We start from the raw sequence: 15010 nt of genomic DNA on the forward strand, positions 1-15010 counted from the left end.
GCCGAAAGTAAGGAAAACACCACCAGGGATCTTTCCCAAAGCAGTGTCTCCAGAAATATATATTTTTAAAAACGAACAGACCGCATTGAGAAATACTGAAAACCATGCTAATTACACAGTCCTTTTATTTCTCTTAATTCCAACTTTGAGATGTCTCATGTATTGGATACATTATAAATTTGGGGGAATGCATTAAAAATTAAATGAACAAACATTAGACATACACTGTACCATTGTCCTTGGTCTAGAAGTGAAGCAACACAGTGTTCAAAAGGAGTAAGACACAGAGAGAAAGACTTTCAGTAAAAAAAACTTCCAGTTCTGTTAATTAAATATTTTACCTCTAATAGCTTTATCAACTTAGTCTGAAGGAATGAGTCCAGAAGAGAGGAACATAGTGTGGATGGTAATGGGTCCAAGCTAGTAATTTTTTTTAAGCTCTTTATTGGAATATAATTGCTTTACACTCTTGTACCAGCTTATTAGGTATACCAAAGCGAATCAGTTGTATTTATACACATATCTCCATATCCCCCCCCTCCCGCGACTCCCCCCTACCCTCCCCGTCCCAGCCCTCCAAGGCATCCCCCATCCTCGAGTGGATCTCCCTTTGTTATACAGCAACTTCCCACTAGCTATGTTTTACAGTTGGTAGTATATATATATGTCTGTGCTACTTTCTCACTGCGTCCCAGCTTCCCCTTGGCCCCCGCCCCCCCAACCCCATGTCCTCCAGTCCATTCTTTGCATCTGCAAGCTAGTAATTTAAGGCGTTGTCTTAGCTGTTAACGTCATACCATCCATGGGGTGTCTGGTTCCCTCTGGTCCCTTTCCCAAGGCTGGTTAACCCAGGGGGTGTGGACTATGGGCTCTGCTCTCCTGCAGCCACAGACTGCTGGCGACAGGAGCGAGACAGGCTGGGATCTGGGACCCTTTACTGAAGTGCTTGCCCCTGGACAAATGTCTCCTCCAGCAACAGAATGAAAAGAAAGCATAAGGGACTAAAAATAATTGCACGCATGCACAGTTGGGGCGAATTATGAACAATAAGATGCAAAAAGGCCACAAACCAACTGCCACTTCTGAGGGGCTGGGAGCAAAAGCAGGGTCCTGCACATGATCCCTGCACGTGACACCCCCAAGGGGGGGTCTGACCCCCTACGCCTCCTCCAGCCTGACCGACTGAGCCACCTGCGCCCTCACCCCACTTAAGAAACCAGCTCGCACTGCCCCCTGCCTTGGGGAGCGACCAAGGGCGCCTGTTACTTGTTCTCCTCCCTCCTGCAGCAGCGTGAGCCCCAGGGATGCCCTGCCGGAATTTCTCGCCTGGCACCTTATCAATTTCTATTGATTAAAGAGCCCAAGGGCCTGAGCTGGTAACAGGAGCAGGGGAGGGACGGTGGGTCTCCCCAGCACAGGGTACCAGAGTCACCTGTGAGAGGCCTCCTCCGCTAGCAGAGAAGGAAGGAAGGAATCTCCAGTCTGGAATCTAGCACCTCAAACTCGGGAGAGAGACACCTGCTTCCCACTCTAGACATTTGAGAAAAGGGATCATCCTGAAGACCTTGGGATATTAGTACAGGCAGAGATGTACTCATTTTCTCTCTTTTTATTGTGGTAAAATAGACATAAAATTTACAATTTTACTCATTTTTAAGTGAACAATTCAGTAGCATTAAATATATTCACATTGCTGTGCTGCTGTCACCACTATCATTCTTTAAAAAAATTCTTTTTCGTTTTTATTGAATGAAAGATTCTTTACATTCAACAGTGCTTTACAATTTTCAAAAGTTTCACACAGATGATTTTACATAATCCACTAATAACCCTTTTATTTTCATTCTCTTTGAAAGAGGGTGTACCACTATGTACACCTAGCTCCTGTCACCCCATCTGCTCCTACAGGTTCTCGGCAACTGGGGGCATTGACTAAAAGGGCTAACACTTCCTTTCACCCAGAGGCCCCTCCCACTGCCTCCTCCCCACCCAGATGTCAGGCAGCGGGTCCGCAGGAACCCGCAGGCATCCCTCAACCCACTAAACCACCTTAACAGCTAATTAGTGACTTCATACAACTCAATATTTACTCAAAAGACTGTTAACAGTTTCTTCCAGGCTGCTCTGTTCTATTGTGTAAAATATATGTTTGGGACCTTTTAAAATGTGTGTTTATTTACCTGATAGAACTCAATGTCTTCTCTGGAGCCATTAAGTTTTATGGTGGAAATTAGTACTGGGGGGCTTTTTAAAAGCTGAGTTTTAGACTCGACAGCCTGCGTTTGCTTACAATGCCAATGCTCAGCTGTGCCAACAGTCACCGAAGGGTGGCTGGGGACACTTAAGTGGCAGTTTAGAAGAAGCAGTAAGGAGAGTGTGTCCACCTCTCTAGCTGCCTGCTAGAGAAGAGAGCTCACACAGAGGCTCAGTTAGCGTTTTTCTCTCTTTACACAGCCCCCAAACAAATCTCTACCAGGGATCCCCCATGTTATCTGAGAGTCACTGTTTGCTTTTGAAAGAAAAATGATTCACTTTGAAAATAGTGAGATGAATCCAATTCTTTGGAGATCAGCTGGAAAAGGTGTCAGGAAATGATCCAGGGTGACTTTTCCAGGTGAGTGAAGTAGGATGCTGATGTGGGAGAGACAGGCTGCAGCCTCCTCAGGGGCCAAGGTGAACTCACTCAGGACCCAAAGAACCAGTTTGGCTTTTATGGGAGAATAGGCTAGATTAGGATCTATTACAAAGCAGGGATGGTATGAGCAATTATGAGGGAGAGTTCTTGGGCTTTGTTGATATTTATTTGTCTATAATGTCACGGTAAAAACGCGCTCCATACTATTCATTATTCGTGGTTTCATCAATTAAATCCACTGTGTCATATTTTCCTCTCTTTGTTTTTAAGCTTCTTGGCATGGTACCTTGGTGGATTTTCTTAGTGATGCAATAGAGTAATTACTATCATATGGACAGATTAACAAAGCACTTTTTCTATTTATCACCTCATTTAATCTGTCCATAAACCTAACAAGGAGGACATTATCACCATCCTGTTTATGCCATTGTGAGAATTCAGACTCAGATGGAGAAACACTTTTTGCCCAGAGTAAGTTCCAGCCCAAGTTCAAGGATTCAAAATCCCATGCTTGCTTCATGACATCTTGTAAAAAAGAGATTAGGGAAAGAAAGCTGGGCCAGAGATTTGGTATTTCTTTCCCTCTCCTTATCATGGGAGCAGAGATGAGTGGCATAATTTGAATTCTTGCTCTTTCATGCTTGAAAGGCATTGAGTCAGTCATTATTGAGCATTCTTTTTTTTTTAATTGAAGTATAGTTGATTTACAACATTGCGTTAATTTCTCCTGTATAGCAAAGTGATTCAGTTTATATACATACGCACTTTTTTAATACTCTTTTCCATTATGGTTTATAATAGGATATTGGATATAGTTCCCTGTGTTATACCATACGACCTTATCTATCCATTTTATACACAACAGCTTACATCTGGGCAGTCATTCTGTCTACAGAACTACCTAACATTCACGCTGTGGTTCCTGTTCTCCATCCGTTGTTGAGAACAGACATAAATACATAAAGTGAGCAGAGGGCAGAGGCAGGCCTATGCCAGCAATTCCACGGGGTGTTGATGGAATAGGGCTGTGGGAGTCAGGGTAGTTGGTTAGTTACAGTTTCCATGGAAGATGAGGCTTGATCCCATGTTTGAGGGAAGACCGGCTTCCCTCCCTCCTGCACTGGGGGATGTAGAGGGCTGGCTCCCAGACCCCTATCCCTAAAGATGCCCACACCTGGGAGGAACAAAGGGCCTGCTGCCCCCTGCTCACCCCTCGGCCTTGCCTTGCTCAGGGCACCCGTTCTGTCTGCAGAGAAGGCCATCTTTCCCTTTTCCACTCTTGGGTCACCTGACGTTCCCATCCTTCACACTTTATTTCAAATGCCCCCTGCCCACACCCTTTGCTCTGTGCTCTGAGAGGACTTTGGTTCTACCTGCATCCCTCCAGGGACACTGATCTCTTTATAATCTGATGGGATGTGAGGATGTTACTGAAGCTGCTAAGAGCATCAGCTATAGTCAGGCCACTCTGTGGCTTTACAGCCATAAGACTGTGTGTCAGTTACGTGTCTCTGGAAACCCAGATTCACTAGGATTTTAGAAAGGGTATTGGAAAATGAAATGAAATAGAAGTTCATCTCTTTAAGGCCCTGATGCTGAATTCCTCCTTCCTGGCTGAGAGGCTTATCATGAGGATGAATGATAAGTGATGTATGTCAAATGCTTGGCATAGTACCGACACATGACTGCTGTACTAACAAGGCCCAGCACCACACAAGCACACGTCGACACTGCATACACGTGGTAGATCTGCACATGCCTAAGTTTCCACGACCACCTTGTAAACTCCTGGAGAGCGGGATGTATGGGTAAAGCATTTTCATGTCTTCCATAGAGACTGACACGCTGCCTTACCCATTGTGGGGGCTCCGTACTGTACATGTGCATCGAATGAAGGAAGGAAAAGAGAACCATGAATAACTGGTGGAGGTAATATGGAGAGCATCTTCAGTTGTGTCAGTAGTGGGAAGCACAGCAATGAGGAGCGGGCAGGGGGAGACAGAGAGCAGCCAGGGGTCATCTCTGGGCAGGAAACCTCTCTACGGCATCCAATAGTTCTCTCTGGTTACTGATTTCTAATACTTTAATTTCACTCTCATTGAATCACACCAGATGCTTTCAATCTTTTGAAGGTTATCTTTTTTTTTTTTTTTTGAGACTTTCTCGCTTACGTTTGGACTGCTTTCTTTTTTTTAATCATTCCATTCCTCCACCCCCTGCCTGCCCCCCTCCAACCTGTGTGGCAGTGAATAGTGTTTCTCAATTCTATAGCATCTCCTAGGCATGAACCCCTTAGTGATGAGTCCCTGACCATCAAACTCTGCCTCCTGAGATGGTCTGCTACAATGGCAGACAGCCATAGTTTCGGAAAACTATTTTCCATCTTAAGTCCAAAGTTGCTACCACTTAACCACAAAACATGGGTCCCAACTCATTCATCATTTGTTCATTGTTTTCTTTCATTCATCAAATAACTTACTGTGCCTCCTAATGGCCAGGAACTGGGTTAGGTGCTAGGGATAAAAATATAGCTAGGCCAGAAATGTAAGGATTATTATAATTATTAGTAGAAACAAAATATTAGTACAGACTAAGCTATTTGTTAGAACACAAAATGTGGCATGAGCCACCTGCCTCTGACCCGACCCAAGCTTGCTTCCTTGCTGTGTGATGGGGATGAGAGGATTCTACTCACGAGTCAGAGGACCTGGAGTCTAGTCCCAGCTCTGTCACTTGCTACCTGTGACCTTGGGTGAGTCCACTGCTCAGTTTTCTCATCTGTAAAATGGGTCCTTCCCTATGGGGTTATTGTGGGATCATAAAATGAGACAGCCAATGGGATAGGGCTTCTAAACTCTAAAGCTCTTTAAAAAAGTTTTTTTTACACAGTATACCAAAAAGACTTCATCCCCAGAAGCCCCTGCAATGGAGGGACTGGAGACCACTCTGGGTCTTGAGGGCAGGACTGATACGTGCCCTCCTGCTAGCTTGTCATCTTCCAAGTTGGAAATCTGAAGCTTTCTTAAAAGTCCCCCTGCTCCCTTTTTGGACCCTTAGAGAAGAAGCCAACCATTACTGTTGCCTGGCATCTGTGACTTTCTTCTCCAGACTTGAGGGACAGTGTGTAAAATGTGACCCAGAAAGTCACCCTTTAGTGTTGCTGGCCACTTCCAGCACACTCACTCTGCTTGGCTGAAGTTGGTCCACTTGGCGACGGGTCAGGAAGACGAGGCTGAATGTAGAGCCCCCTCCCCGCCATCAGACACCTACCCTGCTCTCCTCACTGGTTGTAAGGCCATTTCCAGCCCTGCTTCCAGACACAGATTCACACTCACATGGAGGTGACCCCTTCATTTCAGATGATTTCTCACGTAGTTAATTTTATTATATTGTCCCTAATGGGAAGAGGAGATTTGATGGGTGAGATTTATTTGAGGAAGGGCAAAATTGAGGAGAGCGCGAGGCTAAGGAGGCCTTTCTCTTTGCAAAGCCAGCACCTCTCTCTGGGGAGGCCGTGAGCGTAGGTGCATGGTTGCTTCTCACCACTGCCCACCTGCATCAGCCTAGGGCCCGCTGTGCACATAGGACATGTTCAATAAAGCCTTGTGGCATAAGTGAATAAATTAATGGCAGTTGTTTGGATTCCAATATAAATGCATCTTGGACCTGAGGTATTGCCAGATGGGCAGACAGGTTATAGTTTGGTGATGCATCTCTAAGGCTATAAAAATGTAGCCATTTCTGGAGTCACAGGCTGACATCTCAGAAGATGATTATATGCACAATTTAACCACACGGCTATTTGCGCCCTGCCAGTGCCATGGCTTCAACAACTGTTTTCGTGTCGACTTTCTTGCTTGTTCATTTTTTTTTTAAGTCAAGCATAGTTTTTTTCCCCAGCTTCTCATCTCTAGATGAATGTGATTTATTCACATGAAATTATGCTCCATTTTTATAAAACCCAAGTTACTGCAAATGATGCTGCAGGTTTCACAGAAAATATTAATTCTTGATCTGCAGCTATAAAGCATCCCTGCTTGCTCTGCAGCGTCTCTGTCGCTCTGAGACAGATGGAAGTGGTCCAAGGGGATGATTAACTTCTTAGTCCTGGCAATTGCCTAGTGCTCCTCTTGCCCTGGATTTCAAGATTGACCTCCAGCTTCTCTGCAAATGTACAGTTTGCTCAGCTTGATAAATCACACGAACCCTTTTTTTGATCACAGTTATCTACTATTTACTACTTAGGAAGGGAAGTTAATGGTATTCAGAGGCACTTCACATGCTACCCACATATCCTGCCTTCCCCTAACAGCACTTTACATATTCTCTACATTACCAGTGATGCAGCAACGTCTACACCAAAGACATGCCTTTAGAAATGACCCTCAAGCCCATTTATCCCAATTCTTCTCTGCCTCTCTCTACCCCATCCAGTACAACAACCTGTTATGAAGAAGAGACACTCGAGAGGCACATTATAAGGAGTGAATAAGTAAGAAGGAGCATGCTCCTCTGCAAAGGGAGGTTTTCTTATAATTGACTGGTTTACCTTCTTGAGAATTCTGTCACCTCTTTCTGCCCTCGGGTCTTGCTTTTTCACTATTTGGGGCATTGGCAGGCTCTGGTAGGCCAGCTGCCTCTCAATGGCATGAAACGGATGAAAAATTCTACAGTCAGCAGTAGAGAAGAACAAAACCCACTCCATGCCACCTTCACACACCCTTCCCATGGCTGCAGGTGGCACGGGTTAGCTGGGCCAAAGCCCACACTTGCCTCGCCGTTACGATCCAGTTTGGATTTGTGGAGTGCTTGGGGTACTTTGGCTGAACCATAAATTAAGCCCATCACTCAGACAAAACCAAAGAAGGCAAAAGCTTTCCTTTGGGAGTGACCACAGATGTTTTTTAAATTTCAGTAATGGCAATATCAGAATTTTAATTAATCAAGGTGGTGTATTAACTCCTGAGGACTCACTGAACTTGAAACCTTGACAGTCTCAGATGCTAGATTTCTGCTAGAATGCCCCTGGAAACCAGGAAGTGGAAGCAATGAAAAGACAGACAAGACTGACCTTCAGAAGACGTCTGGATTTCCTCTACCGTCTGTCATCTCAAAGGTATGAGACTTCTACCTGCCCTCAGAAAGCAAAAGGCAATGACACCCCTTTTTCCTATATCTACTCTCATTAGGCCAGGTCCCCAAGCCTCAAAGGTAGGCTTTCTTACAGGGGAGCAGAGGATAACTGGCTTCCTACAGTGTAAACTCACATCCCCACAACAATCCCAGTCAAGCAAATCCCATTTCATCATCAAGCTGTACATCTTGATACAAAACAGCTCTATTCCTGGATCACACATCCTGTATTCACCAGGTGCTTAGGCAGTTATACGGTTACATGGAAGTGACACGGGCCCACAAAGGAGCAAACCAGCAGGACACCTCAGTGTTAATGTGGTGGCCTGACTCAAGCCGCTGCAGGCTTTCTGTCCAACTCCAGAATTGCAGAGCTCAGGAAGTACCTTTGAAGGCCTGAAAACTGCTCTTCCTTTTTCTAGGACAGAAACAAAAGTGCTGCCTAATTATTACAGAATTTTATATCATGAGGGGGTAATAAGCTGAAATAAAAGGTTTAGGAAACCAGAAGAGTCTGTGTAGATGGATGTATAATAGATTACCACCAGGCTGTAAGGAGCCAGAGATGCCTACGTTGTGAAGGTCATAACCTGGGGGCGGGGGGTGGATTTTTACTCAATTCCCTTCCCACCCTGAGGTGGTTCCTGTGACAGACAGAATCTTAGGCAAGGCATACAGTCATTGGACCCAGAATCATATCCTTCGTTTTCTAGAAAAGACTAAGTTATTCCGCAGAATACGTAAAGTGATAGAAAATGCTATCTGTCATGTGATAAGTTAGCATTCCCTAATTTAGGAAACTAGAAAACATGAATTCAATTAACTCAGTAGGTGCTACAAGTCCTTATTTTGAAGAAGGGTTTTTAACTGTATCTCCAGACAATTACAGGGACTTCTCCCTCATGGAAATACTCGCATGGCCCTGAATAAATGGAAAACATACAACAGGAAAAGCACAGAGAAGAAGCTTTACACAACTGCATTGCTAGAAGAGTAGGGAAAGTCAACTCATTACTTTGAAAGACGCTCATTACTTTGAACAGAAAAACTGTTAGATTCAGAGGGAAATGCTCAGTTACATTCCAAGACAGAGAAATTCGTAAGAAGAGCAGTGACAACAGGAACCTCTGTTTTTCTGTTTCTAGGGAATAAACTCTTTTCCCTCATGGTAATCTGTACTAAGCTGTTATATAAGAACAAGGGCTAAGATACTAATTTACTAGTCAATTAATTATTGGGCTTCAGGAGGTGTTTTCGAGAGAAGACCAGAAAACATCAAAGGTAACAAATAGCGTTGCTCATTATGAAAAGGCATGCATATTTTCTACCCGGGACAGAGTCATGTATCTTTTGGGGAGGAGCCTTAGAATATGTCAGTTCTAATTTCTGATGACTTATCTTTCTCTCTATATCCATGTCTTCAAAGGGAGTCCATATTTTTAAAAACGGTTCTTAATTCATTCTACCAAAGCCTATGAAGACATTCTGTGTCTGTACATGTAGCTTTATTGAAATATAATTTATGTACCATAAAGTTCACCCATTTAAAGCAATTCAATTGTTTTTAGTATATTTACTGGGTTGTGAAATCATCACCATAATCTAATTTTACACCATTTTTATCACCCCAAAAAGAAACCTCCTTACCACTGGCAATGGCATAATATTGTAAACTGAGGGCTTTCTCTTGCTTCTCAATGCATTTTGTTGAAGGAATCACTTAAGAAGAAAAGTCAAAGGGAAAAAAGAAATAATAGAGGAAAGGGATTAATGTGTCAGATTTTAAGTGTGTTTTGATCCTGAGTCTCTCCTCCTCCTACCAACAGACTCAGAAGCAGTACAGTCATCACCTTTCATGAAAATCCCAGAAGCAATCCCAGAAGTACACGTGGCAGCCACTCTTAGAGCCCATAGGCTTGTGTGGTTGTCATGGGGAAGGAAATCAAAACACTCGGGCTCAGCCTGCCACCATCAAGAAAACGCTTTTCACTCATGTGCACAGATAATTCACCTAAGTGACAGGTTTTACTTTGGAGAAGCACTGAACTGAGGGGGTTTACACAGTCAATTACTGCTCATTCCACAAAAAAGAACTGGAGGGAGGTAATGGTTAGCGAGACACTGCTGAGGTGCCTGCTAGCCTGCCACGGGGAACATCTCCTCCAGCTGTTTCTAACCCTGTAAGAACTTCACTTGTGGAGAGAAAACAAGCCTTCATCTTTACCTCCTGATGGTTCTTTAACACCCCACCCCCACCCCCGCCCTCCACACACACACACACACACACACACACTCTCTCTCTCTCTCTCTCTCTCTCTCTGAGAAATGAGAAATCAAAAACAAACCCAAACCAATAAATGGTCTGGTCTATTCTAGAAAGTACCTTTACATATCCCTGTTCAACTATCTTTATACAGCCTTATAAGCAAAGGAAGATGTAAAATACAGCTTGAGTATGTTTACTGATTAGGTTTACATATCTCATTCAATAAAACAAGTCAGAAAAAACAAGCCAGAGCAAGGAGTAAAAAGTCAGGCACGCAGGACTGTGAATTGGGTTCCATGCATAAAGTATATTTCAAGAGAGAATCTCATCAGAAGACAGATACCTCTCAGGGAAATGATATGGAAAAAGTCTGAAGAAAACATCCCAGAATAAATGAAGTACTTATTGTTGAAAAATGACCTTAGATCTCAACCAATTCCAAAGTTCAGAATTTACTGCACCATTCAGGACTTTCCCTCCAAGTTTCTTGTCTCTTGTTTCATTGCACAACAAGGGATTCTTCATACTTTCTATGACATACAGCATGGCGATTTTTGCAGTAATAAACTCCACACATGCATGACAAATTGAAGCATGCAAAATGTTTAACATCCCAGTTCACAGATACTTTAGGGACAAAATCCGATTATGAATTATATGCCACAATAAATAGGGCTCAATGTTTCATAAAGCAATTTATAGTTCATAAAAATGACAAAATGTACCTGTCAGACAGAGCGTGGAGAGCCGTTCTCTGGGCTGCCTGCTGGAAGAAAGGGCAGAGATGTTTATTTAATATTCTGACTTTTAAATTATGTGCTCAATCAATACTTTAAAAGAACCCTGTGTCACCCACATTTCTGCCAGGTGGCCAATTATGAAACCACTAGTAACACAGTAGAGAATCCTCTCATGTTAGGAAACGAACATTTCTGAAGAGTTAAGGGAAGCGCCCACTGAGCACACCTGCCACCAGGAGGCGAGCTTGAGGAGGCTGGACATACTCCACAGGTGAGGTTGGACAGATCTCAGGAGACGTGGCACCAACTAGAGCTATTTCATTTTTACTTCCTGAGATCATTTTTAACATTGCTTGATTCTACTTTCCTGTAAGAAAAAGATCTGTTTTGGTTCCTTTGCTGCTTCTTTCCCAATGAAGGTGTAATTTTACACCCAGTTTTCAGATTTATTGAAAAAAACAAAAAACAAAAAAACACCACATTTGGCTACAGGAACATTGGTAATGTGATGATACTAGGAGATTGTTGGTATGTTTTATTTATTTATTTACTGATTTACTTATTTATTTATTTATTTATTTATTTATTTATTTATTTATTTCGGGGTTAGACCAAAGAAGTTTTTTTTTTTTTTATTGGAATATAATTGCTTTACACTCTTGTACCAGTTTTTGAGGTACACCAAGGTCAATCATCTGTATTTATACACATATCCCCGTATTCCCTCCCTCCCTCGACTCCTCCCCACCCTCCCCATCCCAGTCCTCTAAGGCATCATCCATCATCAAGTTGAACTCCCTTTGTTATACATGTTGGTATGTTTTAGGCACAGTAATAGAATTGTGACAATGCTTTTTTAAAGAGTCTTTTAGAGATTCGTATTAAAATATTTACGAATACAATTACACGATGCTGGGATTTAAAATACTATAATTGGAGGGAAAAGAGAGTGGGTAGGCATATAAATGAAATGAGACGGCCTTGGGTTGATAACTGTTGGAGCTGGGTGGCGAGCACATTGGGGAAAAGTTACAGTATTCTGGGAAACTTTATATGTGTTTGAATTTTCCATACTATAAAAACTGAAAGAAAAAAGAAAATAAGAAGGCCTCCATTGCTCCCTCAGAATCTCCCCGTTTTGCACTTTCCTCTCGTCTGCCTGTTCTATTTTTCACCCATCTGCCTTCTGCCGCGGAGCACCCTGAATCTACAGAAGGCAGAGGGCACACAATGCTCTCTGACTGAGAAGTCAACATTGGGAGGGGAATTAAAGCATGGCCTCGAAGACCAAGGCTTCCTCAGGGCACACACAGGAGATAAGGAGGGCACACGGTCCATCTTCACCTTGCACCAGACACACGTCAAGTGTACTGTTCACCAGGGACACCAATGTTTCCCACGCTATTCCTCAACACAGTTAGGGAGCAGATGAAACAGAATCTTCAGATTATAAACAATGACACATCAGAACCATTATCCCTATTACAGAAACGAAATATACCCTTGATGACAGTTGCATAGCCTTGGATCAGGCAGTCAGATCAACACTTACTGAATTCCTACTACACAGAGATGACTGCCCTGGTCTAAGAGGGGCAAAAGTAAAAGCAGAAGAAGTGGTCATTGTCCTGGACAAGCTGAGTCCCCCAGGTAGGGAGTCAGGATAGAGGTCCAGGGATGACTGGCAGACATTTATGAGATAACATGCAAATAATAAGATTGAGGCAGGACAGAGCTAGGAAGGGGCAGACGTGAGTGCTGACCAATGGCTGGTGGATCTGTGGCTCCTCAAACAGGGTGTGGAGCTGTTAGAAGGTGCTCTGGAAACATCTGCAGAGTAAACACCAACAAGTGAATCACTCAGGGGATCCTTGCCACTGAAATGTGGTCAGGCGAGAAGAGGCACTGCTGGTCCCAGAGTAGATGGCAGAGAAAGGGCCTGTCCGAGCCCCCTGCAGTGGTTCTCACCTGGGCTACCCTCACCCAACCCCAGGAGTGTCTGGAATTGAGTCGGGGTGTTTCTGAGTGTCACACTCATGAGGGGATCACTACTGGCATTTAGTGCCTGGCCCCAGGGATGCTAACGCCTTTCAAATGTCAGGAAGGTACAATAAGGAACGGTCCCCTTCAAATGACAAGGGTGTCTCTGTGGAAACGCTGTAGCAAAGTAGCAATGAAAGGCAGATATGGAAGAAAGAACCCAGGAAACATGAACTCCTGGGCCTGGCACCAGGAATGGAAAATAAATTAATAAGAGAAACTTAGGTAATTCCACAAGTGACACAACCACAGTGAGTTAAGAAAAAACATAAAATCTGTTGAACTCAGAATTGAGAGTGCTATATTCTGGGACAGGTTCTGCCTCTCATGTACATTATGGACCTGGAGTCTGGTCCTCAACCCAGGTCTTGGTTTCCAAACTACCCTTTCCTTCCCCAAATGGATGCAGAAAGAGCCAGTCAAGGTCTAGGCTACTGTGGACAATCCAAGGGGCGGCAGCCCCCTCCTTCCTCCCTGGATTCCAGGGAACGATGGCCCAAGAGCCCTGGCATTCCAGTGTCACATTATTCATTCAAGATAGGAACGAAGAATAACTACAGTGCTTTCTCTTTGGGGGGACACCTGAGGGAGTCAGATGAGGCAGGGGGAAGAGGTGAGAAGCCGGAGGAAGGCCTGGACGGTACTCCCTGCTCTCTCCTCTCTCTCCTTTCTCTGTGCTCTCCTGAGGGCCACCCCAGGAGCACATTTACAAAAAGTACCCAGCAGGTGATGGGCAGCTGTCATTGTTCCCAGGTTCATCTCCTAAACAGTTCTTTCCTCACTCAGCAAGATGGCCTTCACTTTGGCAGTTATCCTTGGAAAGAACTTCACTCTCTACTCCTGAATCTGTTTGCCTAAACACACAAAAAGTATTTGCAACTCCCCAAAGGAAAGATGGTATGTCTTATCAGCACAGTCTCTTAACATCATCTCTGCAGGAGGCACTGGAGACAGACTCTTCCTGGAATAACAAAAATCACAGGAGATGTGACTAAAAGGTCAATAGAAACCTCTCACATGGCATCTGAATTTTCCCTCAGCCCTGGATGTCAATTTTTTAAAAGTCTATTGATTCTTTTCTCTCCTGCCTGCAAATACTTCCCACTGACTTTTGTGATAAGGAAACACAGTGCTTGTTGATGTACAGTCTATAAGAAGATGATTTAAGAAGCAAAAGCAAAGCAAAGCAAACCCAAAGCAAGAAACTCAGACGCCCGGCCATCACAAGAATGCCTACGAGTTGATGCATCCCAGGTGGTGGTACCTGCTGAGAATAGCTCTATAGGACTGATATTGGCGAGTCCTCTAATGTTAAGCTGAACTGGAAGCTGGAAACAGGGGCTGCTTTCCTTTAGCAGATGGATATGATGTTGGGACCAAAAGGTCCTTCTGGGCTTAGACATCATGCATCTAACAAGTCACTAAGCAATGTCTTTCTGTGACCCTCACTCTTCAATCTGTCCACACGATTGCCTGCACCACTATTTTCACTGCCTGCTTTGATTGTGCTGTTTAATTTGTAGCTATTCTACATCATTCGAAACTTTACAGAGGATGACTCATCATCCACCAAAAAAGGAGATGAGAATACATTAGATGTTTTAAATAACTCCTTGAGAAAAAAAAAGCTTATGGCATTAAAATTGTATGTCATATACCAAAGCAAAGACCAACTTTTTTTTACTGCCTCCTCTCTTAAAATGAACTTTGGTTGTTGCACACTATTTTATTTTCCTGTTGGAAAATAATAAAATAAATAAACATTGGAATTAAACAGCAGAGGAAAAAAATTACTTAGGTGACTCATGATTGAAGCCTGAAAAAACTACTCACAGTAAACTAGATGAATTGCCCAATTTCCTTCTTCCAAGACATGTATGTTACAGCAGCCATATTTCTCTCCTCCTAAATCATCTCCTCTTGTAACTTTCCTTCTATTCAGTTCTCAGCAAAATAGATTGAGAGGGTTAAGAGAACACGTCACTGATCTTTCCTGAGTTCATTACTCATTCATGAATGACTCTGAAGGGTAAGTCTATGAGACAAAACAAGTTTTCTGCCAGAAATCATCATTTTCCAGGTTCTCTTCGAGAGATGACATCTTTTTTCTGCCTTTATTACAGCAAGCTGGGTGTTGGGAACATAATCAGTAGACTTGCAGGTTTCAATGTATATGCTAAATGAATTACCAGTCAC

The 15010-nt window shown here is 43.4% G+C and overlaps 1 protein-coding gene across 2 annotated transcripts in view; it reads right to left on the reverse strand.

Annotated features, from left to right (window-relative positions):
• Nucleotides 1–15010, reverse strand: part of AFF3 (ALF transcription elongation factor 3) — a 556683-nt gene that overhangs the window by 77039 nt on the left and 464634 nt on the right. For both annotated transcript variants that reach the window (XM_057741064.1, XM_057741063.1), the window contains one exon: nucleotides 10760–10800. In XM_057741064.1, the coding sequence (XP_057597047.1) occupies nucleotides 10760–10800 (41 nt within the window). The remainder of the gene's footprint in view (nucleotides 1–10759; nucleotides 10801–15010) is intronic.

Source organism: Hippopotamus amphibius, chromosome 7, assembly GCF_030028045.1.
Source record: "Hippopotamus amphibius kiboko isolate mHipAmp2 chromosome 7, mHipAmp2.hap2, whole genome shotgun sequence".
Classification (NCBI taxonomy): Eukaryota; Metazoa; Chordata; class Mammalia; order Artiodactyla; family Hippopotamidae; genus Hippopotamus; species Hippopotamus amphibius.